Raw genomic sequence first — 26198 nt, forward strand, 5'->3', positions numbered from 1 at the left:
TATCAAGGTTAGTGAAAATCTTGTGCCTTATTTTTTTGTACTTCAATTTTCAGTCTCCACACTGGAGAGAATATATGACATGTTGTTACAGAAAACTGAGAAAGCAAAAAGACACTTCAGCAGTGAGTGTTACAGAGCTCTCTAGGAGAACTTCAGTAACTCTTTTGATACACCAGGATTACTGCTTGGATACTTTGAAAGAAATTACACCAAGACCTGCATTGTGCATTAAGAAAAACCCTGAGTTTTGAAATATTCTTTCATTGAGCAACACACTGAACAATAGTGTGCTGTCTGGTGCAGAGGACTGTGGAAAAAGAATCTGAGGTCTTGGATACGTACATGAATTCAAGCAGCATAGACCTTCTATTGTGAAAATCTCTGCTTTTAGGCAGTTGGCCTTGCAATTTAATAGTTGTTTTCTTAGAATGTTTTTATGAACAAAAATGTCCAAAAAATACTGGAAAGCAATTACTTTGACACTCCCTATTTTTACTTTAGTCATATTGTGAAAACACAAACAATATTTGCTGCTTTTGTTTTTCTTTTTTTTATCCTTAATTTTACATTTTTTCTGGTGAAAACAAACCTTGCAGCTAGGTCGTCCCTTTGTGATTTATCTGTGATTTTGTTAGATCTACAAACAAAGATGAACTTGCCAAATAGAATTATCCAAAGGGAAATCTTGTTACTGCAGGAAGGTACTGAGGATTCAGCAGATAATGTGATTTCCTCCTATATTAGCATCTGATGTAGGGCTGCTTACGTTCTGTTGGGGAACACTGTGTCACCAGCTTTGCTTGGTTATCTTTGTAGGGGGTTTTTGATGATTAATGACACGCGCCATCTAAATAGAGGTGGGTTAATTCCTGGGGTAACTAGGCGAGCAGAATGCAGCTGTGTTTTGGTAGTAGTGCCATCTAGTGATGGGCACAGAGGGGATCGACGGACCAAATATTAAATCTGTAAAGGTAGAAAGTGTGTTCAAGGAAATAAGGGACAGGAACACGGCTTCCAGTTCAGATGAATGGGGAGATGCCAGCATTTTGCCTACACGCTAACCCGTTCCATGTTAAGGAAGAAAGGAATGTTCTGAAGATGTCTTAACCTTTCTTTTCATTGACTGTAAAAAATTGTGTGCCCTATTGGGTGTATCAGTACTTGTGCTCTGTGCTCTGTGAAATAAGTAAGCTGCTACAGTTTCTTAGAATCCTCTTTATAGCTGGATAAAAACCTAATATTACACTGCTCTGTCTTTGCTGGCTTCCAGGTGATGGCAAATTTTGGCCTTTATTGTGTGGAACATAGCTATTCAAGGGCAAATTGTCCTTGCCACTCATATACAGGGTTGTTTTCCTCTAATCTCACTGTAATTAAGACTTACATCTCAGTGTGCTTAAGGCTGTTGTGAGGTTAACTGTTGAGTAATAAACACCGAAACCCGTGGCTGTAGAGTGGTTTTCTGTAATTAAAGAACATTTGAAGACAGTTAGGTGTAGTATACCATACTTCTAGCATATATAAACATTCACTAAATATCTGGGCATTTCTACACATTGTGGAAGAGCTCTGGACACTGGTAACACTACTTTTTTTGTGGCTGTTCGCTAGAATAGCAATTGGAACAGTTTATTAAAATAAATAAGGCAAAAGTAATGTATTATTTCTTATGTATGCAGTCTTTCATGTGTTAAGATACATTATTGACATCAGTAGATGTTTAAGTACAGATAGCATATTCAGTGTTAACAAAATATTACTTGGGTACTCTCACCTCATTTTCATTACTTTGTTAATTCCTAGTTTTGTTTTAAATTGCATATGATAATTACCATGGAACTTATTTTTCTAGGTAATAAAGTATGACTTTATAATATTCTAGTTTCTCTGCATGATCTCTCAAAATCCCTCAAAAAATATTTAATTTCCTATATTTTAGGCTTATTCAAACTCATCCTTGAGATGCAAACAAAAATTAAATGGGCTGTGATTTTGAGTTAAAAAATACAGCTTGCATGGGGCTTCTCACCACATTTTCCTAGAGCTTTACAGTTGCATTTTGTTAGTCTTAATGGACTTATTAAAAGAGAAATACTTAACAAATGTAAAACCTGTTTTAATTCAGCAGAAGAAACTGATCTGAATGGATTAGCAGCATCTAATTGTGGTTTGCCAGATCCATCAAGGAGAGATGACTTTTGTACAGTGAGGTAAGAGTGCTGCACTTGCACTGGGAAATGTTGATGTGTTAAAAAGTACAGTTGAGGATATATAATTGGTTTTTTAGTACCTATGGGGGTTTTTTTAATGCTGTATAATTATACTGTGGTTTCAAAAGTGGTTAATTACTGCTTTTTGCACCGATGCCTACTGATTATAGGAAAGGAGAAAAAGCATCAAGATTTAATACATCCAGCTTGTTAGTAGTAGATTTGGGGTGAAGTAGCTGTTATGAAATAATTACATAAACGCAGACTTTGCTGGGCTGAAAGAGTTTGGTAGTGGCAAAAAGCGTGGAAGTTGCTGTTCAGGGCACCTCATTCTTTTTGAAAGGTTGAGGGTAGTGTCAACAGGAACAGTTGCTAGCAGAGCAGGCTTTGCTGGCTCGTGAGCTCAGTGGATCAACTATGAATTTGTATTGGGTCAAATTACCATGAGGTAATTTTCTAAAGCAATTAAGATAATGCTGAGTTTATAGGGAACTGTGCTGCTACAGCAGTATTTGTTCTGTTCTGCTTTTAGGCACAGTTACTCTCTCTTTGGGTTTAATAAGTCATTTGCTTTAATAATTTTCAGTGGTAAATTTCTGACAATTAGCATGTAACTCTCTAAAATTGTAGAAAATGTTAGAGGGTTCAAGACGTGATTAAAATATAACAAAAGAGTCATATTTTCTGGGGTATTACTCATAAAGCAAAACTTTGGACTTGAAATAGAAATGAATCATGAATAGGGTGTATCTCAAATACGTCATTCAGAATGTCATCTGAAAAAATAGAAACTCTTAAATGACTTCTCAAGGGTCCCATTTTGTCTCTAAAAAATTAATTGGTGATAGCGCAAGATAATGAATCCAGTCCCATATTTTATGATGTGCTTTCTCATTTTGTGCTGTTATGTAACTTCAAGAATTTCTCCCGAACAAGAATTAGTCCAACTGTGACTCTGCTCAAAAGATAATGAAACCAATGAAAGGACTCTTAATGCCTTCGGCACAAATTTATGAGCTTAGCTTTACAGATACATATTTCTGAGTATTTTCTATGCTGTGAGAACAGTAATATTTCTGATGAGCATATCTGTAAGTGAATCTTGCAGATCAAATGGTGTGGGGTTTGTTTTGCTGAAAAAACCCATGCATTTCTAGAGTCGAAGAAAATCAGAAAGATTGTTGAATTGCACATGGAAGCAAAATCCTTAGTGCAAAACCATCTTTAAAAAACCCATTCTCACAACACTTAGAAAATCTAGCCACCTTGTTTTAAGTTCCTAGCCTGTATTTTGAGCTGTTAGAGGCTGAACACTTCTCTAACAAAGGTGCTGAATTGTAAGATTTGAGAGAATCTTGATTTTTTTTCAATCAGTGCCTTGTTACATCACCTTGCATAATTCTTGGTTTGCTGCCTGTTCTGGTTTTAACAGTCCTCAGTTCCCGGTTTTGTAAACTAAGTGTTCATGCCCACCATACTGCAGCCTTTGCCAACTGAGCTGTTTCCTTCTGCGTTGTATTTTTGAGTGTGACAGTAAATACCATATGATTGCATGATGAAAGCTTCAAAACTGCTAGAATCAGTGGGGCTAGTGTGTTTATCTTTTGCATATTGGTTTGTGGCAATAGAAATGAAAAAACAACCTTTGGAATGGGGTTTTATTTATTAATGGCTTATGGGAGGAGATAATCGGTGCAAATGGGAGTTGGTGTTGTTGAAAATAAGTAGAGTTTTTACTCCAAAAATAGCATTGGTGAAATCCTGCTCTGTAACTCCCACAAGCATATCCTTTCTGCTCAGAGGTGGGTGTCCACGTTGTTTAAGACTTCCTGTAGAACCCCAGGGCATCACCGTACTTTGGACTTGCTCTGCATTTGGCAAGCGTCTATATTGCTGAAGTATAAAGATATTTGAAGGCTATTTGTCCAGGTGAAGTCTGAAAGTGTAGTTCCTTATGCCGTTGCACTTCCCTTGCGTGCATTTATGCTGTCTGTCATGCCAGTAACAAGGTTTGGGTGAAACGTGAACAAATGACATCAGTATTGTGAAAAATGAAGAGCATGTGTTTAGTCTTCATGCAAACTGAGCTTACAATACAGATTAGTTGGAATAGAAATAATTTTTAGATAGAAATATTCTAGTAGTTTTCTAAACCCCTCCATATCTTTACTGGAAACTTATTTAGAGGTATTACAGGCTAATGGCACAAGAGCTATCGAAGAATATTTATCAGGCTATTAGTTCTGGGAAAATGTACCTGTTCAAAGTGAAGCTCAAACAGGATAAAATGAATGAACATTTATCCTTACGTATGTCACTGTTGCTCTTTCATATACCTGAACATTCTCATTCCACCTGTGTTGTGACTGTGGTGATGTTTCTTTCTAGCTTTATGTTATTGTAATGATCATTCCTTGTGGAGGACTTGTAGTGACCTGACAAGCAGCCTACATGTTTACTCTAAAAGCAAATCTGACATTCAGGAGGTTATATTTTACCAATTTTATTGGCAAAGTTTTGCTGCTCCTTTGCACACCTGGAAAAGAATCTTTTTTTTTTTTTTTTTTTTCTTCTAAAGAATCAGCTTCCTTCTTGCCTCATTTTGTGTCAAAAGTCCACAGCCAGGAAATATGGTGGTCACAATAATTGTACGCTGCATTTCTTCTCTCAAATTGGTTCCAGAACAATTCTTAATACTGCTGTAAATGCCCACATATGGTCTAATATCCTCTATGCTTTCTCAGTTTGCAGCAGGGAGGTTTCCAATAAATTCCACGTTGCCTCCATGAACTCCACACTACCATTTCCTTATTTATTCCCAACACCTGGAGTTTTCTGTATATAGTGATGGTCTCTAGGGTCTCCAGCTCTTTGCAGTGACTTATTTAGTCTGTATGTATTGAGGCAAATGAAACAGCCTTAGTGGTTGGGTTTTTTAAGCAGGTGTGGGGTTTTTTTCCTTAGCATGATAGTTTACTCACAAAACCACATATAAACTTTTTTTTTACTTAGATTTGTTGTTCCCAAAGTAATTATTTTGACAATCTGTCATTCACTACGTAGTTACCTGTTACATATATTAACAATTTTGACTGTGGTTTTATAGGAATACAAAGAAAATCTGTATTTTTAATGTTGTCACTTTTAGTGCTGCAAAACCATGCAGCCAGCCGCCTTTCTGCCCACTCCCAGCTATTACTATGACCCTTTTTGAAACATCTCTGAGGATAGGTAGAGTTATATGGGAAATGCTTGCCTTAATCTGGGTAAGGGATTATTATTTTTAGTGCTATAAACATATATTGCTTCAAGCTTCACAGCCACAGCCTTGACTTGTTGCTCACTGCGTGGATGCCTGTCCAAATTAAAATAATGCTTGTGAATCAGCTGAAGAATTTAGACCTCTGAGATTAAGATTCCTGGAGGGAGGAGGAGGAAGAAAGTATGTTTGACAGGTTTAATGCCAAGGATAAAGGGAAGATGTAGCACATATTAATAAATCTAGAGAAAATGCTGTAGATTGAATATGATAATCTGGAGAAAATGCTCAGCACGAGAAAGCCTTAAAGCAATCCTTGTGAGCAGCTGTGGGGGCAGCAGTCAGGGAGAGCTGGGCTTTGTGTCCCAAGCATGTAACACGAGTCACGCTCAGAGATGGCTAGATGACATCTGCCATTCTTGCAGTCTATGTTATTAGCAATAAAATGGTTGTGAAAGTCTTAAAAAAAAAAAAAAAAAAAAGGGATGTCTTCATGTGTGTAAAAGTATAGACTTTACATATCTGTCTACATATATTGAACTATAATTATTTCATTATTAAACATTGTACCTCTCAAAACATCACCAAATACCTTTGTTTTCAAACTGCTGCTATTATAAATCCTGCCTATAAAGCCAAGTAAAACAGTGTTGAGTTTTTGCAACTACTGATGCAAAAACTTCTTGGACAGACGTTGTATTGCCTTGAACTGCATAGAAAATTCTACCACCAGTTCTGTCGCCCCATGATGAGGAATCTTTAGAGCTGAATGCATTCTTCACAGATAAAATAATTTTGCCGTGGTATGTCTTCTACTGCTGCCCTCCAGGTACAATGTGTAACAGTGCTCTGAAGACAGGGACAACAAAATCATTTATTCAGGAGGTTTAAAATACAGTGAGATTCACCTCTGTTAAACAGACTTTTCTATTGTTTCTGGTTAATATTCATTTATCAGTAGCAATAATGTGTCAAACTTGTAAGGAATAAATTTGTAGGGAATAAAATGTGTGAAGTTTTATGAAGAACCATTTGCAGCAGGGGTTGATGTTACAAAGTTTTGGAAGCTTGTTAATGCTGATGCTGTGACAGCATTCCTAGCAGCATTTTCCCCCTGAGAAGGCAGTTGCTCCTATAATACAGTGAAAATGTATTAATTCTAGATTTCTGGTCTATCTGTAATTGTGTTACAGGGGATACCAAAGGAGAACAGTATTGGAACAGGTGTATTTCTCTTTCCTCAGAAAGCAAAGCAGAGGTACAGAAAAATCTGTAAGATATTGTAGTATGTATTACAAGATGGTTTATTTTATGCATCTCTTCAGGTACCTGGTCTCTTACTCAAAAGAGAAGGAGCATGTATCCTGTTGCTATCCTTTTTTGTTCTCCTTTACACTTATATTCTGGCCATTGAGCTCTTTTAGACTTGAGTATTATTTTTTTTTAAAATGAAATTGTTTTGGTGGAATCATTAGCATGGCAGGGATTTATTTTTTCATTTTCCATATTTCTTAAATAACTTCAGTTCTTTTTAATGTTTTCAGAAGTGTGACACTTGCAAAAAACAGATTTCTGGGTAAGGCCCGAATTCTGCAGCAGAAAGCTGTTGCTGGTCTTCCAGTTAATTCAACTTCAAAAGAAACTGAGAAAACAAATGATAATGTGGAGTTCTGCCATATGGATCAGACAGGACAGTCACCATGAACAGTAAGTTCTGGATGGAACTATGGATTTGAAAAGGTGGATATGGAATTCTGTTTATTTTAACCTTGAATTCCCTTTTTTTTTTTAAAAAAAAAAAAAGTTACCTGTGTTTTATTTTAGTCTCAGCTCTGCCGTGAACTTTCTGTGTTTCTTCAGCAGCTTAATAAACCGTTCAGTTTCCTTAGCTAGTAGTGTGCAACAGGGATGATGATGATGGCCCTCTTCTACCATTTGGAGTGTTCCAGAGATAACGTGATGGATATTTGCAAGGGAGTTGGGTGGGCAATAATGAAATTTGTAAAACAGTTAAAGAGTAGTGTTGGAGCTAAAACAACTATCCCGAACTGTGACATTATCAAGCTTTTTTTTTCATGTCACTTGCATTGTTTTTTCCATTGCAGGCCGGGTTTTGATTTGTGCTTTACAGTCTGTTTTTATTTCCAGTTCTAGTTCATTACGTTAAATGAAGATCCACAGCCCCACTGAGTAATATTTTGCTCTCATCTGTAGTTTACAATTGATGAAGGCCCTGTGAAAGGTGGGGGATGATAATCACTGTGACAGTGGACACTGGAGCATATATTAACGCAGCCGTGTTAAATAGCATGCTTGTCTGGCCAAAAACCAGCACAGCATCACAGGGTTACAGTACGTATTACCCCCAGTACACATTATAAAATGTACAATTGCTTATCAGTAAACATCACTGGATGTGAATGATAAGATTGAATTGTATTATGATTCTATCAAAATAAGTGAATGCACTGATAGTGTCAACCAAATCTTTACTTGCCAACTGTTTTCTGTTGCTGTCCGCTGTGGCAGAGTTTGGCGCTTGCTCCTGCTTTTATAGACAGACCTTTTGAAGAGCAGTAAAGAAAACACTAATGCAAAACAGGGCATGCAGAGGAGAAAATAAACCCTATCCCAGCCAGAAGCAGGGCAGGCAGGCGTTTTGGAGCCTGGCTGTACGCGTGCAGTGGTGGCAGGCAGCTCAGGTCGCACAGGGCTTAACCCCTGAACCACGTCTGCTCTGTAACCTCCTGGCTGTGGTTTGGTGCGTCTTTCCCATGACTCTAGAGACCCGTGACTTACGCCATCAGTTCTACAGAATTACCTCTCAAACTTCCACGTGCTGCTTCTTGCAGAATGAAGGCGGGTAGAACTTCCATTTATGAGCTTTCGATAAACAGTTACACACTTGTAGGGAGTTCTCGATGTGGGTTATCATTTTGTTTATCTTCAAAGGAGGCTGTTTTTTCCCCACTGTAATTTAAACTGCTAATATTTCTTGCTGTTATTAAAAGGCAAAACTTCAGTAACATGTTGCATGCCTGTCTTTCCTTCCATTTGAGTGTTAAATATGTCCTTAAAACATGTTGGCATTCCTTTTATAATAATAACAAATGAGGACCAGCAGCAGTAATATTTCTGCAGCTCTTCTTTTAAGTTGCTGTGCTTGCTTGCTGCATTTTTTGTCAAACTTCAACTGCTTGTACTGGAATTCTGTGCTTGCTTAGTTAACTGACTGGACAAAGGATCTGACTGTAGGGTTTAAATACTTGGGTTTAAATAATTTTTTTGTAAAGCAGGAATTCTGTATACAGTATAGTGGACTGTGCAATGGAAATTTGAGCATATTGAAAAACCAGCCTAAGCTGGTGTTAAAGGGTATAATCGACATCTTTTCTAAGGATGATTCTGAGTTATGCCACCTACTGCAGTAAATTGTAAATTATTTCATTGTTTAATTGCAGCAAAATGTTTCCTCCTTCCTACTCAGTCCAACCCTGCCTTCCACCAACAGGCAGAAAACGTTCTGGTCCTAAAAGAAGCATTGATGCTACTGCGGCAAAGGAGAACGGCATTGCTTCACTGCAGTTAGACGTCATGCCTCTCCTCGCAGGTATTGCTCTGTTAGGGAGGCAGTGACGCGCTAGGTGTGCTCCGTGTCTCCTCCTCTGAAGGGCCCGGGCTGGTGGGTCTGCCTGGTGGAAGCTGTCTTGAAAGATCCCTAGGGAATTTCACGTTCTGGATAAACACTGTCTTTTATAAATGAGGACCAGCAGCAGTAATATTTCTGCAGCTCTTCTTTTGAGTTGCTGTGCTTGCTTGCTGCATTTTTTATCAAACTGGTTAAGAAAGATTTGGGATTTGATTTTGACCGGAGGGAGGCTAACATGTTTAGAGGTCTGTGTGCTCTGAAAGGCAGAATGTCAAAAATAATTCTGTGTTGTAGTTCTCCATCAGCACATGCATCCAAGTTCTTGTGTGCTGTTTGATTTAGTGTGTTGAAAATGGGGTATCGGTCAGTTGAGTGGGTTATTTCTGTGGTTTCCTGCCTGTGATTAGATTAACATTCATTATTAACATATGTTGTTCTATTTTTGTGTAGCGAGTTAAATCTCCCCTTTGTGCTCTGTGCACACAGACAGAAACAGCAATATGTCATGCAGCGTGAAACTCAGCTGCTGACTGTATGCATGTGGCAAAGCTGCTTGCAGGGAAGTCAGTTTGTTTAAAGGTGCTTGTTTAGCTTTAACAAAGAGTTTAATTTTGACAAAAGTCTCTGAACTCTTTGAATTTTTGTGTTTATGTGAACTGTATATTTACAGCTTTAAAAAGAAATAAATCCTGTGTGCTTTCAGCAGTTAGCCCAAGTGAGGATTCTGATGCTGCTTTGGGGGCTATTTTCTTCTTACTGTAAAAGCTAAATAATATTTGAAGCAGTTGAAACAATACTTTTGTTTTGTTTTAATACAAATTCAGTGGAGGTTTGTAATTAATTGCATCAAACATAGGTGCCTGGGTGGGATTGCTTCTATGACAGTATTTAATCTTCTATGTTTAAAAAGGAGAAAAATTGGTGATCAGCTGTCTGGCAGAAAACAGTCCTGAAATTTTAGATGCTTACATAACTTTCACTGTGGAAACACCTCTTCTGTCTGAAAAACAAAGACATGAATTGAACCCACCGACTATAAGGATTACTTTGGCTACCTGCCTCCCAAACACACCTGTACGCACGGAAGTGCTGCAGGTACTGCTACTTCTTTTTGAAAGAATTTCCTTGTTACCCTGAAGTAGCTTTGCTTAAAATACAGACATGGTTTTAAAGGGAACTTTCCTTATTAGTAGCAAAATTGGAGAATATGACTAAAATACTTCATGATAAACGGTGGGTACATGAGCAAAACCAGCAATCCGTGTGTTTTCCAAGGGCAATAATTTATATATAGTCATTCCATTTTGATTTCTGAGCAGCGGATCTTGAGGAAGCCAGAGAAGATCCAATTCAGTCACAGCACTATATGGTTTGCAACAATTTCCTGACAAGTCAGTATGTGTTGACTTACTAGTTAGAACAACTTCTGTTCCCATGTTAAAAATATTATTTAACTTTTTTTTTTTTTAAAAAAAAGCAAATGTTTCACATCTTTAAAAATGCTGTGCACAAAGAAATGTCTATATTGGTGAGAATATAGTTTAAAGTTTTTGGTCTTATATTTATAAATTTTGAGAGATGAGTTAGAACATACATTCTTGTGTCAAATGTTTGCATCTTCAAGATGAAAGAATTTGAAATATTCGAAAAAAAGGCTCTTTTCTGAGTATTATATATTGTTGGTGTGAAAGTGAAATTAAGGTCAAAGTCCTTTGATTTCAGGAACTGTTTTGTTGATCCCTCTCTGAGGTGGAATTATAAGGGAATGGTATATGAAAGATCTGGTTCCAGTTGCATCAGCCTGGTCCTTATAATCAGTATGATGTTTTTGTAAAAATAGTTTAATAATATTATGTCAGGAACTTTATACAGGCGCGTATAGTTCTGCAGTGGAGTTTTACACTGCAGGGCTTATGACAGACTAGGCAAACTGGTGCAGTATTTATAAGGAGAAACCGGGAGAATATCAGTGAAGGGTGGCAAATTTGGAATTGTCAGGGTAGTCCTGGAATTGAACTTGCCTCCATGCAGGCTGCTGTAATGCTGATGGATGCTTACGTGGAGGAATGACAAATACTGTGGAATTAATCCCCTTGTTTGCTTCCCTGAATTTTCAAACAAATGGCTAATAATGCAGATCATACAGTCCATTCCCTAAAGTATCCCTTTATACTTGTTGAATTTCCTAACATCTTGCTATAGGCATTTATTTTAGGTCTTGAATCCTAATGCACAGGGAGAAACAAAATAAGTTCTGGGAGCCATTGCAGTCCCCAGCATGCTCCTTTTTAATGATCTAGAAACAATAAGAGTTTTTCTGATGTATTTGGAAAGTCAACAAAGTTGAGGACAGTATATTCCCCAAATCCAGGGTCTAGGCATGTATAATGGCCTCTTTGCAGCTTGAAAGACCATAATTTGTGCCATGAGGTATGTCCACCATACCTTATCTACTAGAAAAGCTGATTCTTTGGTGAGGTTAAAAATAAAAAGGAAAAAGGTTAATGCTACAAATATCTGTGTCTCCCTGTTTTTTGTTGTTTAGAAGTTGTGTCTTCCCACCTACTGCACATACAAATTTCACAACTTCCCACCTCATCGAACTCATGGACAACTCCATGGAACTCATGCCTACTTTAAGGATGTTAATGTACTTCTGACAGGGACGATGAAACCTGGGGAATTACAGAGATATCTTCAAGGTCCACCTTTGGAGACTAAAGTTCATGATCACGATAGAAACACTGAAAACAACACAAAAAAGCCATCTTTGTTTGGGGAGGGTGCAGCTGATGAAAAAGTGGGTAAGGAGAGCTTCCTCGCGTGCAAATCCACAGCCTGTAACTCTTATACAGTGAACAAAGTTTGGCATCCACATGGGGTAGCTAAAGTCAGTCTAACTGATTTATTGTTGGGTAAAAAGTGCTTGACTATCAGTGCTTCCATCCATAACTGTTCAGCTCCAAGAACAGCTGCTTTCAGCGAAGAGGATGAAAAAGAGAAAATCGCAGAATCGGTGAGTATTCCTCCCTACTACCTATGGGACATTACCTAGAATCAGGCTCACTCTTGAAAGTAAGAGTGGAAATAGCCGTGCCATTGGGAATGCACGGAGAGATTGCTGATGCTCAAGTCGCAAATTGCCCATATGGTTCTATAATCTACATTTTTGACTACAATAATCCATCTTTGTTACATGATTTGGTGGAAGAGGTTACAGAAATCAATGCTAAAGCCCTCCGGCTGGACTGCTATCCTGTACACTTAATCGGAATGGCTCTTGCTGCATTGAAACTGAAAACCACACTTGAGAAAATTTCGGAGTTGGATATTGTTACTGGTTTTCACTTACTGGATGGAGCAACTCATCTCTTTGTCTTGGAGGGATTAAAAGACAAAGCAATCCAGAAACTATGGGATAAACACTTTGAAAGGTAAGAGACTTGAGGTTTTTCATCAGTTATTGCCTTAGATCCCGAGATTTTAATTTGATTTATACCTCCCCCATCCTTTTCTATACAAAGATACATGGGCAAGTACATTGCTGATGCTTTTTATGGGGTTTTAGTGGGTATGAGTCCCAGTGGCTGGTTCACCTGAGACATAATCTTCTCATCTTTATCATGTTACACGATAGATCATCCATGTAAAATTAAAATGAGAAGGATAGCAACGTGTCCTTTTTTTTGTTAAGCTGCTGCTTGGTTTGTGGAAACGACGCTATAATCTGCCAGTTCTAAATAATGGCAAAAAGTACTTTATGGTGTCTAAAACAAAACAGTCACCATGAGGAAGCTGGACGTCAAGCTGTTTCTTCTTTTGAGTTTAGGGGAAAACATGACAAATTCAAAGTGAATGTCTCCCTCAAATATAATACTTAAAAATAATTGATATTTTTTCCAGCACTGTGGCCATGTTGTTTAAGCTTTCCTGTAGTGGTGTGTTCTTTGTTGGTTTGTTTTGTTGCGGGTTTTTTGGGGTTATTTTGATGCGAGTCACTTCATTGCAGTTACTGAAATTACTGCATGAAAAGGGGTCTCTTGTCAGGGCTCACCTGTAACCAAACCCAAAGCTTTGTTTTACGCTGCAGTATGTGTTTTCTATCTGTAGTAGAAATGGTTATATAATGCTTTAGTAGCTACACTAAGGCTGGTAAGGGGCACAACACTGATGAAACTGAGGTGAGCTTCCTTTCGGATGTTTGCCATGTGGCTTAAAAAGAAAACATACCTAACTCAGTTACGTCATGAGAGTTTTGATGTTTTTCTTTACCATTTTGTCCAAAATAATGTTTTCAGAACAGTCTGTGTGGAGCGAAGGCCATGGAAAGAGGTTCCATCCCAAGGACCAAAGCAAAGCAGTTTCACTAGAGAGGGTAACTCTTCTGCAGCCTGTACGGTAATTGTACGGTGTCAGCCTTGTCGCTGGGGTACTTTCTTGCAGGACTCACAGACGTGAAGGTGGACAACTGGAAATACCCTATAACTCACAACTGTCTGTCCACCAGCGCCTGTGTGCGGACCGGGGAGCTATCTTCTATCATTTCTGCCTCTGTCAGCCCCTCTTCACTCTCACAAAACAGCCCCTGCTCTACGTCAGAGGCGAGCTTCCCTGGGCGTGTTTCCAAGCCTTGTCCAGGTATGACTTGTCCAGATTCATAGTCAAGAAATTAAATGTTAATAGAGTGACTATTTGGTACAGAAATTACTGCTCTTGCGGGTCCTTTCCCTGATGAAAGCAGTCCGTGGACCTGGTGGTAATTGTTTTAGCGCAGGTGTGGTAAGGCAGAAGAGCACGGGTTCCTAACTGCTGATGGAGTGGTAGTGGGCGCCTGGTGAGCCCACTTTAGTTTGGGCAGAAACTTACACTTTGTAAAGGAGAAGAGAGAGGTGTATCAGTAGGATGGTATATCAGAAACTGTCTGCATGTACTACAAATTGAAGAAAGAGAAAATTCCGATGTCAGAAGCATCAGCTGGGAAGGATTTACTTTCTCTGCTCTGTTCTTATAGAGGTGGAGTAAAGGAGGAGGCCAAGTAGGACCTGATAGAGCCAGAAAATCACTTGAACTAAGTGGGGAATTCTAAAACCAGTTTCCTTAAGGTAACTAGAGAATTGGAGGAGTTTTGTGAGAGCTGGGAGAATGTTTCCTGTTGGGGGGATTTGTTGCTTATCTCTGCCAGGTTGCTCACTTTGTCAGGTATTCACAGCTGTTGGCCTTAAAGCACCTCTGACGTTACATCTCATGAGATGGATTAAAGACAAAGAAAATGGGTGAAGTCTTATGTGTGTACATCTCTGTCTGTATTTTACTAATCAATGCAAAAAATTTCTGTGTGGCTTTTTTGTTTATTTGTCAATTAAGACACATCTATTGAGAAGTGGAACAAGGTACCATCCATCTTTGATATGAGCAAGCTGGGTTTAGAAGGCAGAGAAGAACTGTGATTTGCTTGCTTTGCTTTCTAGCAATATACTGGCTGGTTTTGATTAACTTCTGAACTGGAATCCTGCAAAGCTTGTTTGAAATGGATGGAGACATTTAGTCCTGAAACAAGAAAGAGTGGACATCTCCTAGGCATCAGTCTGATTTCATAGAAGAGTTTTGTTAATGTGCAATAATAGACTCACAGACTCGTAGCAGCCTTCCCCCTCGCCCTCCCACATGCTGCTTTTTGGTAAAACACGCTCCGTAATGTGTGTTACGTACGGATCGCCCCTTTGCTACAAGTTTTGATTTGCATATGTCAGGGCAGTTGCTGGAAAACGAGTGCAGTAACCTCCGACCCGGCAGGCTGGTTTAGCACACCTGGCTGTTCCCCCTCGCTGGCTGATGCGTTCGAGTTCCAGAACTGCTTTTTTGCTGATGACTAATGAAACTTAACTTCATTAAGCTACTGAAAAGCCAGACCTTTACACTTAAAGTTCTGAAGTATATTCATTCTAATGATCTCTGCATATAACTTGGGTACCTCTTCACATATCTGTAATTTGTTTTCTATTTATTCTGTGAGATGGGGAGGGAAAGAAGCTGACTGGCGACCAACACTGTGATGTCTTGAAGAGTCCTTTTTTTTTTTTTTTTTTTTTTTTTTTCTTTTTTTTCTTTGATGGCTGGTAAATAGCTTTTTTCCTTAAGCTGTGTGCTGGCAACATTTGAGATGGAAAATAACATAATACTGCATCTTTTAGGTACTTGGCAGTTAATTTTCTTGTGCAATTTTATTGTATTATCTCCTGTCTAAAAAAAAGAAAGTTAAATCAGCAGGTTAGCTGCTGTGCACAACTTGCTAGATAGCTGCAGCCTGGGTTCCTGCAGTGAAAGTGAAGGCTTTGGGATGCTTGGGATAATTTTAAATGCAGGGGGGTAATTTTTGCTATAGAGAAGTGGAGCTGCAGGGATGATTACTATACTGCATCGTACTCATTGCTATAAAATCAGAGAGAACCTCAGGAAAAGCATCTTTAGTGGCTGATCCAGTGTCCTAGGCAGCAACTCGTTTCAGCAACCCACCGTCACAGAGGAGAGGATCGTGTCTGCCAGGCTTTGGGTGTCAGTCCTCTTTGCCTTTCCCTTATTCTGCTGTGTCTGTAATTATTCAGAGAATGCAAGTAAATTCTTAGCTGGAGCATGCAGACTGAACTGACCGTAGAGCTCATGGTGGTTGGTTTTTTTTTAGTTTTTGGTTTTCTGTAGTCAGTTGGTGGTTTAATGTGTGCACAACAGAAACTGCTGCTTCTTGATAGATTTCCTTCTGCTAAAATTAACCAGGAAATAATTTTAGTTGTAGAGAAACTAATGCACGTGATCCATATGCACATTGTCCAACTGAATTTTTAACGTAGCAATATAAACTCAATGTGTGTCATTAATGCTGATGCCACTTTGACATTAAAGTTATCAGTCACATGTATTGTACAAAAGTAATGGTAAGAAAATAATGTGGCAGTAATTTTACAATTGAATTCTTCTACAGTACTTTGTAAAGTTACTCTTCTCAAATAAAGAACAGCAATGTGATAAATGAATTAATAAATTCCCACGTTGGGGAAGGAATCCTAATGCTATGTTTGGCCATCACGTAAGGCACCTTATTTCACAGTCTCTGCTGTGGCCTGAGAATTTAGTGCCCGTGTCCAAAGTGTGTGCAGGGGGGTCAGGAGCTGTCATATAGGTAGAACGGCTTTTGTGTTGACACCAACCTCTTCAGGCCAAATGCAGCGAATGACAAGAAATGCGATGTGAGGTAAGCGTTGTCATGGGTGGTGTATAGAATGAAGGTTGATCAGAAGGTGCTGGAAAACAGAGGTAAGGCAGGGTGGATTTCAGTGGGTGTTCAACATAAATATGTGTCGTACACTAGAACCGGTGTGCATGAAGGGAGGCTGCTTCACTGCCTTTCCAGAGGCTGGAGAAATTCAGCAACTAATCGTTAACTTGCAGCTAAATCCAGGGCCAGCGACATTCCTAGAATATTCCTCGTAGGTTTATTAAACTGCTGAACTTCTTTGTTACTGATAAATGCCAGCATACGTGAACTGACCGTGATTTCTTAACAAAAAGCTCTTTCAAGAAGATTGTGTAGTTTTTCTACAGTGATATCAACTGTAATGATTTGATGGCAGCACGTTTTATGCAAATAATGAAATGTTGATGTCTATTGGTAGGTTTCGTTACCTCTGCCACAGCAAGAGGCTGAGGGATGTAATGCACGGGGATCTGCTGCCCTCAGCAGAGACGATCACAGCCCCGAGCCGCGAATACGGAGTGCCCCTAACCAATGAGGATCTCTTCACTCGGAAACCTCCTTTGCTCTCATTTTCCTCCGATGATTATACAGCACCAGGAAAAGTTAGCAGAGGGAACCAGGCAGTACATTCTTCATTCGATAGCCACAATGAAGTGTGTGCGCAACAGACGAAAGAAATAGCAGACAAAATGACTTCTGAGAGAAACCATGCTGGGGTGAGTAACTAGCGATATGCAGGAGGCAAGCAAGCCTCAGAGCTGCAAAACTTCATGTCCTTAATCAACACCTCCTTTGTCTCCTGAAACAATGTCTCATTAGGCTTAAAAACTTTTGGTAGGGCGTTTGTAGGTGTTGCACAAGCGTTATGAAAAAGTGCAGGGTTATTTTCTTTTGCAAAAGTCGAATTGCAAATGTAATTACTTCTCAAAGGAGAAGGCAATCCTAGGTGAAGAGAGGAGATGCTGTGTGAGCGGTAAGAAAGGTGTTTATTTAAAGGACTTGTAATTTATCTTTGGGTTGGGTTCTTGTTTTTCTTTGCCCCTCTCTTCCCCATAGCTCCCCCATTGCGCTTTAGCATGTCATCCAGGCCTCCGATGCTTGCAGGGGAGCCGTCAGCTGAGCTCCTGGGGAAACTGTGCCTTCTGCTCCGGCTGTGTGAAAGACCTGCTTGCCTTTGGGCAATCCTGATGGCATTTATCCCTGACTAAATAAAACCAGTAGCTGCAGACAGAGCTGAGCTGAGCTTTAAGGAAACAGGGAAGCTTTTTAGAACCTCTTCTCCCTCACCGCCAGTGTCCATCCAGCCCTTCTGTTGCCTTGGGGAAAATGTGTTGAAACTAAACGCTTTCCTGTTAATATAGACATCAAAGGAGGGATGTCCCACATGTTTCCTGGCAGTCTGAACTGGGTTTTGGAGTAAATAGCTTAGCTGAGGACTCCAGCCATCCCGTGGCTTATGAAGAATAGCTCTGAATGTTTTTTCCTGGATGAATTTTAATACGAAGGGGTTTTGCCTGAGAAGTGGAAATCTGTGTTCCTGTGCAAGGGTACTGTCTTGGCTGGACTGAAAGAAATTTAACTCTTAATTGTTTCTTTTTTCAGTCTTGATCTCTTTACATGGGACTAGGAAAGGAGAAAATCTTAAGTAATTGTTCCTGCTACTTGCATTCATAATGTCATAGGGGGGATGAGAGCAGCAGGGCTCGAGGGCCTCATCGTTCCGTGTAGGTTAAGTGTAGCATTATTTTGTTGTGTGAGGTCGGCAGTCTTCCCAGTGGGTGTTTTAAGCAGGTTTGCTTTTATACATGTTTTCGGATCAGGCTAATAGAGGAACTGGGAAGTCCTCTATAGAAAAGAAAATATGGAAATATTTTTTTCATAGAAGGTAAGGTAATCTTTTAGGCTTTTTGATTTAAAAAAAAAAAAAAAAAGGAAGTGGATGTCATGGATATCACAGGGAAGTGACATCCAAAATTCAATTTTACTCTCTTGCTGTAATTACCTATTATGGCAGAGGCTGAATTCAAAGCCATAATTACCGTAAACACAGTAGAATGACGTTCTTAAGGCAATGAATAGGTATGAGGGTTTAATTATGCTGTGTCGGGAGGGAAATTTGAAGAGTTCTAATAATGGTGTTTCCCCATGTCACTGTATTTGCTGGGGTGTTAATAGAGTCATAGAAATGAAAGAACTAATCTCATTTGAAGACAACCATAATCAGCTCTCCAGAACAACTACTTAAATCTGTAAGTAGGAGGCGTTCTCTCTTGAGTGCTTGCATCCAGTCTGCTGTCATTAGTCTTGCAGAATATCATATGCAAAGGTGAAATAGTGCTTTCTTTTTTTTAAAATAGAGTCTTTTTGTGGAATATTTTATTAACAAAGAGCTGTTGTGTAATAAATCTAGATACAGATTTTTTGTTTTGTTTTGTTAAAATTGGGGTTTTTTTTAATGTTTACAGAATCATTTGCTTGTTTGTAATTTACAAAAAACCTTGGAATTCCCACTTCAGACAGAACCCACACGTAGCCCCTCTCTGCAGGCTCGCATTGGCGCTGTGTGCCAGCCCAAGGGAAAGGTGGAAAAGGCAAAACTTGAAACTTTCAGGATTGTTCCGGTTGATGGCAAATCTGTCTTTAACGACAGCGCTCAGAGCCTGAATTCTGCAGAGCTCGCCAAGAGGCATCTTCGCCAGGAAATGGCAAAGGTAAATCGAGGCACGTCACTGAAAGGTCTTGGCTTGCTCTATGCAGTGCTTCAAAGAGAGAGATGAATTCAATATTTACACGCTGGTAACTGCCATGTTAGTGCGTAGGAAGGGATCTACTGCTTATTCATTCATGCAAAACAAAATTCTGCTCTTAATGCTGTTGGTTATAGTCCAGTTGTCTCGTCTCCGCGCTTCGGGCTGTCATTTTGAGTGCAGGTCTGGATAACCTGGGTGGTGACCTCCAGTTCTGTGTCCCACACGTTGTAAACGGGAGAATTTTTGAGTAATTGCAGCATCCATGTATGTAGTATTAAGTGATTTGAAGAACACATTTACGACCACATTTGAAGGATTGCACATGCCTGCTTTTGTCTTTTATATATATTTATACATATATAGTTGGCTTTTGAATCTTAGTAACAAATGCTGCTTTCGTGTCAGCTAGCGGCAATTACTGTAGCGGTGTGAAAACTGTTCGTAATGTACCATCGACACAGTATGAACTAGTGTTGTCTTTTTGCACAAATAATATTGAAGATGTTTCTTTCTGTAATTATTTTACAGAGATTCTGTTATACTGCTTGCCATGAAATCCATCATTGCATCATAAGAGAATGAAATGTGAAGCCTTTTTAAAAATATTTAATGATATATTTTTTATATAATTTTGATCTATGATTACCTGAAGTCTTAAGGAAATAAATTATACTGGTTCTGTACCTTACGAGCTCCTTTCCCAGCAAAGGGGAATTCACGCTAACAGATTTTTTTTTTAATTTTTTTTTTTTTGTAGGAGCCAGATAACAGATTCACATATTGTCAGGAGTGTCTGTCAGCAACATTTGACCCAGTGGATGTGGTTGCTGCCTGTAAGGAATTCTTGGCAAAATCCAGGAGTGTGTGGCTGTCCCCGGATGGGTTTGTATTTCCTGGATTTAAGGGCAGCATTGAAAGCCGCCTGCACCCTCGGATGCCTGATGAGGCACGTCTGGAGGAGTTGCGGGAGGTAACGGAAAACCTAAATGAACAGCCCCAAGTGAACTCGTGCATTTTAAGAGGCTTGAAGGGGGCAGACTGCTTTAACGTACAAAAGCCTCTTTTGAGTGGTACAGCCTAGGCAGCAGTTTTGAGGATGACACTTGTATTTGCAATTGGGTACGTCAGCACCTAGCTCTCCCAGATGACCATTCATTTGGATATGCAAATTCTACCCTGAACACATACAGAAAATCCATTTTCCAATATTAATTGGATGTTAATGGAGTATAAAGTGCTTTGTTTTACATTTTCAGGTGGGGTCTAGTGTCAGAAAAGTCATAATACTGCATTCTGGATGGGTTCCAGGCTATTCTTTATGAGTTGCCAATCTAGTTGTAGCCTTCCTTCATTTCCTTCAGGTTTCCAAATTCCCTCACTGCTTATTTTTCCTCCATCTTTTATTCGTGGATTGCAGTTACAATTTTATGGGGTGTTGGTCCACCACCACTGTGTTGCCTATCATTTTCTTTCTGCCCTGTGTCCTCCCTACCTTCTTCTGTTCTTTACTCTTTAGCTTCTAGATTTCTGCCATTTTACTGGATCATCAAGTTGACAAGTTTGCAATTCCCTGTTTGGAACAGTCTTCACTGCGCGTACTCAAGCACGTGTGGTCTGCTGCTCGGAAGAAAATTTGTATGTTATTAGAATTGGCAAGATGAGGAAATAAAGGGACTAGAACAGAGATATTTTTTTTTTTTTTTTGTGCGGGATTAGTAAATTCTACCAAATTAATTGCACACAGTCACAGCACAGAGTGGAACAAACTGTATGCTTGGAATCTTATTACGGTATCTTGCAAGAATGTGTGGGTGTTAATTTAATTTTTCAGGCTTTATTTATCTTGTTGTTTGTTTTTTTTAAATACAAATGAAAGTAGTTTCTCAAACAGGTTAGAGTATAGTTGAAGTGGAAAGGTTAGCGAAAACAAAGTGCCTGTTTCTGATCCGTGATGCTGGAGCCTGTGCCTTCTCCCGAAGGAGCAGAGAAGGTTCCCTGGCGGAGAGCAGCCGAAGGCAGGCAGCACAGCGCGGTAGCTGGTGCCTCTTGCCGAAGAGCCAAAGGAGAGGAAGGGAACTCAGCAGCACAGGATCAAACCCTGACAAGCTGAAAAAGGGGTAGCGGGCTTAGAGTGCAGCAGCTGACACCAGTTACTGAATAAATGTGGGAATGTGACACGCCGTGTGGGAGCAGCAGTTATCAGCACATTGTGTTGCCCATTGGCACCCAGTGACGGGACGAGAGAGGGGAAGGGAGCTGACCTGAGCCTGAGCAGCACTAAGGGTAACCTGGCAGGACCACCAGCTGGGCAGCATCGGTGCTGCCTGTGGAGCTGGGAGAAAAGAGGAAGGGGGCTCCTTCTGCTCACGCAGGGCCGGGCGTGACCAGCGTTATACTGGATAATGGAGATCGATCCTGAACTCACCAGTCGTGTTACCTGAAAGGTAGAACAAAAGCAGAAAACTGTTAGGATCCCGTTCTGAGGCAGTCTGGGTTTGGTACATTGCCTCTTCAACCATTCTGGTTTTCTTCTCAACTACACAATTTAGCCGTCTTCTGTAACACCATCCCTTGGGAGGCAAAACAGTTCTTGGAGGAGTTCTGGTTTCCTGAAATAAAATATCTCCATACGGTTTCTGCACTGACTCAGCTGTCCTTTAACTACACAGTTTTAGGTAAAACAGTGAAAGTACCAGGCTAACAACAGACAGTGGGAATTCCTTTGTAGCTTGGGAAGGATAATTTTTTTGTCTGAAAAAAAATCTAACTGGTGCTTCAGCAGCGGGTAGTCAGGTGATCACAAAAGGTTGAACTCTTGTTTCACAATTGTGATGATGAATATTCCTGCCGTGATTCCAATGCACGTGCTGCTTCTCTCACCTGCTTCCTCGAGACACCTGGGCTCTTGGCCCCAGGAGTTCAATACTGATGACTGTATTTTTAGAAGCACTAGGACAGCTTCTGCTTTCTAAAAGCACTATGCTGTAAGATTATCCTTGGGATGATGTATAGCTCTCGCTGTTCCGGCAGCTCTGTACGACCAGCCCGCTCCTGCCCCTTGGGAAAAGGTAACAACTGGTTTGGTTTGGGGCTGAGTCTGTCCTCTCGCTCTCATTGTGCAGAGGAGGATGCTGACATGGAGCCACCTGGATGAGAGGGACGGTCCACTTTCACCTGCAAGTTTAGCAGCTGTGTATGAAGCACAGGAAAGTGCATCAGACCCTTTATATCACTGCAGAGAAATGTGACATGAATATGAAACTGGGTCCCCTGACAGGTGTTTCCCAGGAATCCTGGAAGTGCCTGCACGTTAGGTAGCAGCTCAGTACTAGGCTATCAGCAGTTTGCTCACAAAGTGGATTTTTGTTCTTATTTGTGTGTATCAAAGACAACAAATGGAAAGGTTAATTACAGGGAGCAATAGGCTTGTGTAGGGCAGTGTGGACGTTGGTAAGACCCTATTATGGTAGTTAGATCACCACCCAAGAGTCTGGCTAATTTAGTTTTTTGTGACTTCTCCCTGGTGATTTTGGCCTGGCTTCTTAAATGGATTCCATTTTCGTTTAGAAGTGGCAGGAGAATGCTCTGCACGCTAACGTAGAGCCAGTGCTGGCGCGAGACAGATGGAGCTGGGACAAACGGCGCATCGATTTTGATCTTTACAAGAAGCCACCTGAGCTCTTCGTGACAACAGCTCCGCAGACTGGTGATGGATCTGTTAAAATTAACTCATCACAAAGCTTTTAACTGGAAGCTCTGACATATGGTCCCGAAGCTTGTTCAGTTCTGCCGTCGAGGAAGGGAGTTTGAATGCAAAGAGGTTTAGTGAGCAGAGCTGTACACAGCAAAACTTCCACACTCCGGCAAATGAGGCATCTTGGGATGTGAGACCTCGGCCGTGCTCCAGATTTACCCCCCAGCTTCTGAGCCGTAGTTCCTTTGCGTGTAGTAAAATACGACAGGGAGGTCTAGATCCTTCTTGGCCTGTCCTTCGGTAAAGCCAGCTTTGTGGGCTGCCTGACCTTCCTTAAACACGGGCGGGGGACGCTCAGCTCTGGTTACCGAGGTCGGACCAGAAGCTGCCTCGCCCACCGTGCGCAGCGCCAGGGAATCGGCCCGGAGGGGGGCTGGGCTGAGCCACTTCCATCCGCGCCATCGCAGCAGCCTCCCACGGGCCTCAGTGGGGCGGCCGGGGTATAGCCTTGTGTTCGCCCACAAACAGTAACAAAGTTGTATTTTGTTATGAAATAGGATTTTGAAGGTTTGTGGTGTGTGGGGTTGTTTTTTTTTCCCCTGAACCAAGTGAGATTCACTGGAATATTTATGAATAGAAAAATAATAGATTTATTGCGGTTGCTCTAATCTTCATCTTTTACAACTTTTCTGCTGCACGTTACCCTGCAACTCACAAAGTGCTTAATAACTAAGTTAAGAAACTTAGTGCAGTTCCTCTCAAGGGCTTCTTACGGAGGAATACTTTTGGGAAGCAGTCAGGATTAATTCCACATTCACATGTGTTTTATGGAGCCCACAGGGCAGTGGGCTGCAGTGGGGACTAGCCGTGGTTTTAACGCCCGCATCCTTCTGCTAGCGGCACCTTTGCGAGAAAGGCTGCCCTTCGCAAGGGGCGCTTAGCCGGCTGCTTTTAGCTCCAACAGCCAAAAGTTATCTTTTCACCTCGCCGGTTTCCTTTGCCTGGATTTTCTTTTACAGTCCGTTGTTCGCCTTGTGAAGCTGCTGCTCCGATTCTGCAAACCGCGTTCGATGATACCGAGCTGAAAGGGTTACCCACACGTGGGCCGAGAGCCAGGTCCCGGCGACAGAAGCACCAAGGACTTCTGAAAGATGAACCTGGGAAATTCTCACCCGGGAAAGCGGGACCGGTTCTGAAGGTAAAGGGTGACTGTCCTTGGGACCTGACCCTGGCACCAAGCCAGCTGTCCTGCGCCTTCGGAAAGGCAGGTCGTGTGTGACACTCTTAATTTAGCACAATACTCTTGGAAGTAAAAACACTTGCTAAAATTGGTGTTGATAGCCCTGGCTGACTCAGTCTTACAAAACTCTTAGAAAAACATAGCCCAGGCACAAAATGATTTTTTTACAATTTTTTTTTTTTTATTTAGTTCTTTGCTTTGACGGTCAGAGATAATGGAGGAAGGAGGAGAATTTCTGTTCAATTAACTAGCTTGCCTGTTGGTGTGCAGTGGGTGAGAAAAGAAGAACAATTTTTGGCCAGCTGGCTTAGCAGCTCTAAAAGAGATTGTAATGTCCCATAATGAAATGTAGGGGTCGAGGCACTTCTATAGACCAGATGCCAAATGTCTCACCATGTGTCCCCTTGATTGCCATAGCGCTGTATAGGCTTCCCTGGCGCTGCGCCTCAGCCTGTCGGCGCAGAAACCCCCCACGGACACCCCAGTTTGCAGGACTAAAGGATTTGTGCTCATTAATACGAAAAGCTGTATGGGTGGCCTTGCCCCTAACTGTTCTTTTGTTGGCTGTGTAGTCAGGGCTTGCATCTAAACGACTGACCCGCACCCTGAGCGTGCTTTTAAAGCCGATTTTGATCAAAGGGGCTGAAGCTCCCTTTTGCCTACAAATGCGCTAGAAAAACAAACACAGGAACTATGAGAATGTTGGTAACAAAAGCAGAATTCAACCTTTGAGGCCAGCTCACTGCTGCCCACCCCCACCTTTTTTTGTTTTTCAATATTCTGAGTACCAGTCCTTCTACGAAGTGGGCACAGCCGCGAGCTGCTGGGCCTCCCCCGGCTTTGAGCCGCGCAGCCCTTTGTGCTCGCTGTGCTTCGCCTCCTCTTTTGATTTGACTGTGCAAACTATAAAATTTGTTCATCTTGGACTTTTTGCCTGTTTCCTATAATTCCAATACACCATGCTTTTTGCTAGATTAGCATATACATATGCTAGATCTAGCATATACCTACTGTTATTAGTTTATCGGATACTCAGTCTTGCGCTCCACGCCGTGCTAATTACAGCCGTCAGACTTGACTCTCTCATATCCCAAGTTTCTTGACTGCATTTTTCAAGCCTTCCAACTGCAGCCCTGGGGAAGACCTTTGTCTTGCCTCACAGAATTCGCTACCCTTTTGCAAAGACAACCCTTTACAAAGGAGATGTTATGCACATTAACATCCAAGGGTCTGCCTTGGAAGAGAGATTTAAAAAACCCCAACCAAACAAAAGCAAGCACTGTATTTTTAGTTCTTGCTCTTAATAATTTCCAAACTAACCTCATTTTCTAGTACAGTGTTTTTCCTCTGACAGAAAAAGAAAACGTCCTTGCTGGGTGATGTACCTCACTGAAGGAACACAGAATTTAAACACAATGACGATATTAAAGCTAAACACGCAGAGTCACATTTATTTTCTGCTTATTTTTATGCCATTTTTCATTTTATGCCAGTTTTCAGAAGGGTGAACAATGTCTTGGCTCCACTAGCTAGTTTCAGTGCCGCTGCCTTCTATTATCTGTGCATTCTGACGCTAATGTGTTCTCTAGCAATTTGTTTCTCTCGGATTGCTGCCTCCTTTACCTGATCACTTTTTTCCTGGGGTCTTTTTGGGGTTTTTTTTTAATCATCTTTGCTGTAGCACCTTAGAGCGGGTTGCCCCCTGCCTTCCTGATGGGGATTTCTGGCTCTGACAAAAGGTTGTATCACCTGTCCAGGCCTGGGGATTGCTGGGCCACAGCGGGGGCACCTGGGCTACCCCCAGGAGCTCCTGGGCTACCCCCAGGACCCTCGTGGATCCCGGTGGGCCGCGTTCCAGCCGTGCACCTCCCTCGCCGCCTGCTAACGGCCATGAGCAGGTGTGTGTGCGCGGTGGGAAGCAGCCTGGCTGTGGGGGGTGCTCACCCCCTGCCTCCACAGCGTGCTGCCCGCGCTCGGGCTGGCCCTGGGGCTGGTGAGCTCGCTGGTCCTGGGGCAATTCCTGGGAAACATTCCACTGGCTTGTTAGGCAAGGAAAGCAGCGAGGGCTGCGCCACGGCTGCGGGCACTGTCGTTACTGACGCGGCAGTGGTGCACTTTGGAGGGTGGGGGGGGTGGGTGGGTTGGGT

At 41.2% G+C, this 26198-nt stretch overlaps 1 protein-coding gene across 1 annotated transcript in view; it reads left to right on the forward strand.

Moving 5' to 3' along the window:
* CFAP92 (cilia and flagella associated protein 92 (putative)) overlaps positions 1-26198 on the forward strand; it is a 90257-nt gene that overhangs the window by 61477 nt on the left and 2582 nt on the right. The window contains 10 exon segments of the mRNA XM_055710166.1: positions 8957-9079; positions 10029-10213; positions 11664-12123; positions 12126-12552; positions 13417-13572; positions 16744-17094; positions 17268-17280; positions 18833-19078; positions 19875-20192; positions 22685-24009. Of these exon segments, the coding sequence (XP_055566141.1) occupies positions 8957-9079; positions 10029-10213; positions 11664-12123; positions 12126-12552; positions 13417-13572; positions 16744-17094; positions 17268-17280; positions 18833-19078; positions 19875-20192; positions 22685-22864 (2459 nt within the window). The 3' untranslated portion in view covers positions 22865-24009.

The sequence above is a fragment of the Falco cherrug genome, chromosome 4, assembly GCF_023634085.1.
Source record: "Falco cherrug isolate bFalChe1 chromosome 4, bFalChe1.pri, whole genome shotgun sequence".
In the NCBI taxonomy this organism is placed as follows: Eukaryota; Metazoa; Chordata; class Aves; order Falconiformes; family Falconidae; genus Falco; species Falco cherrug.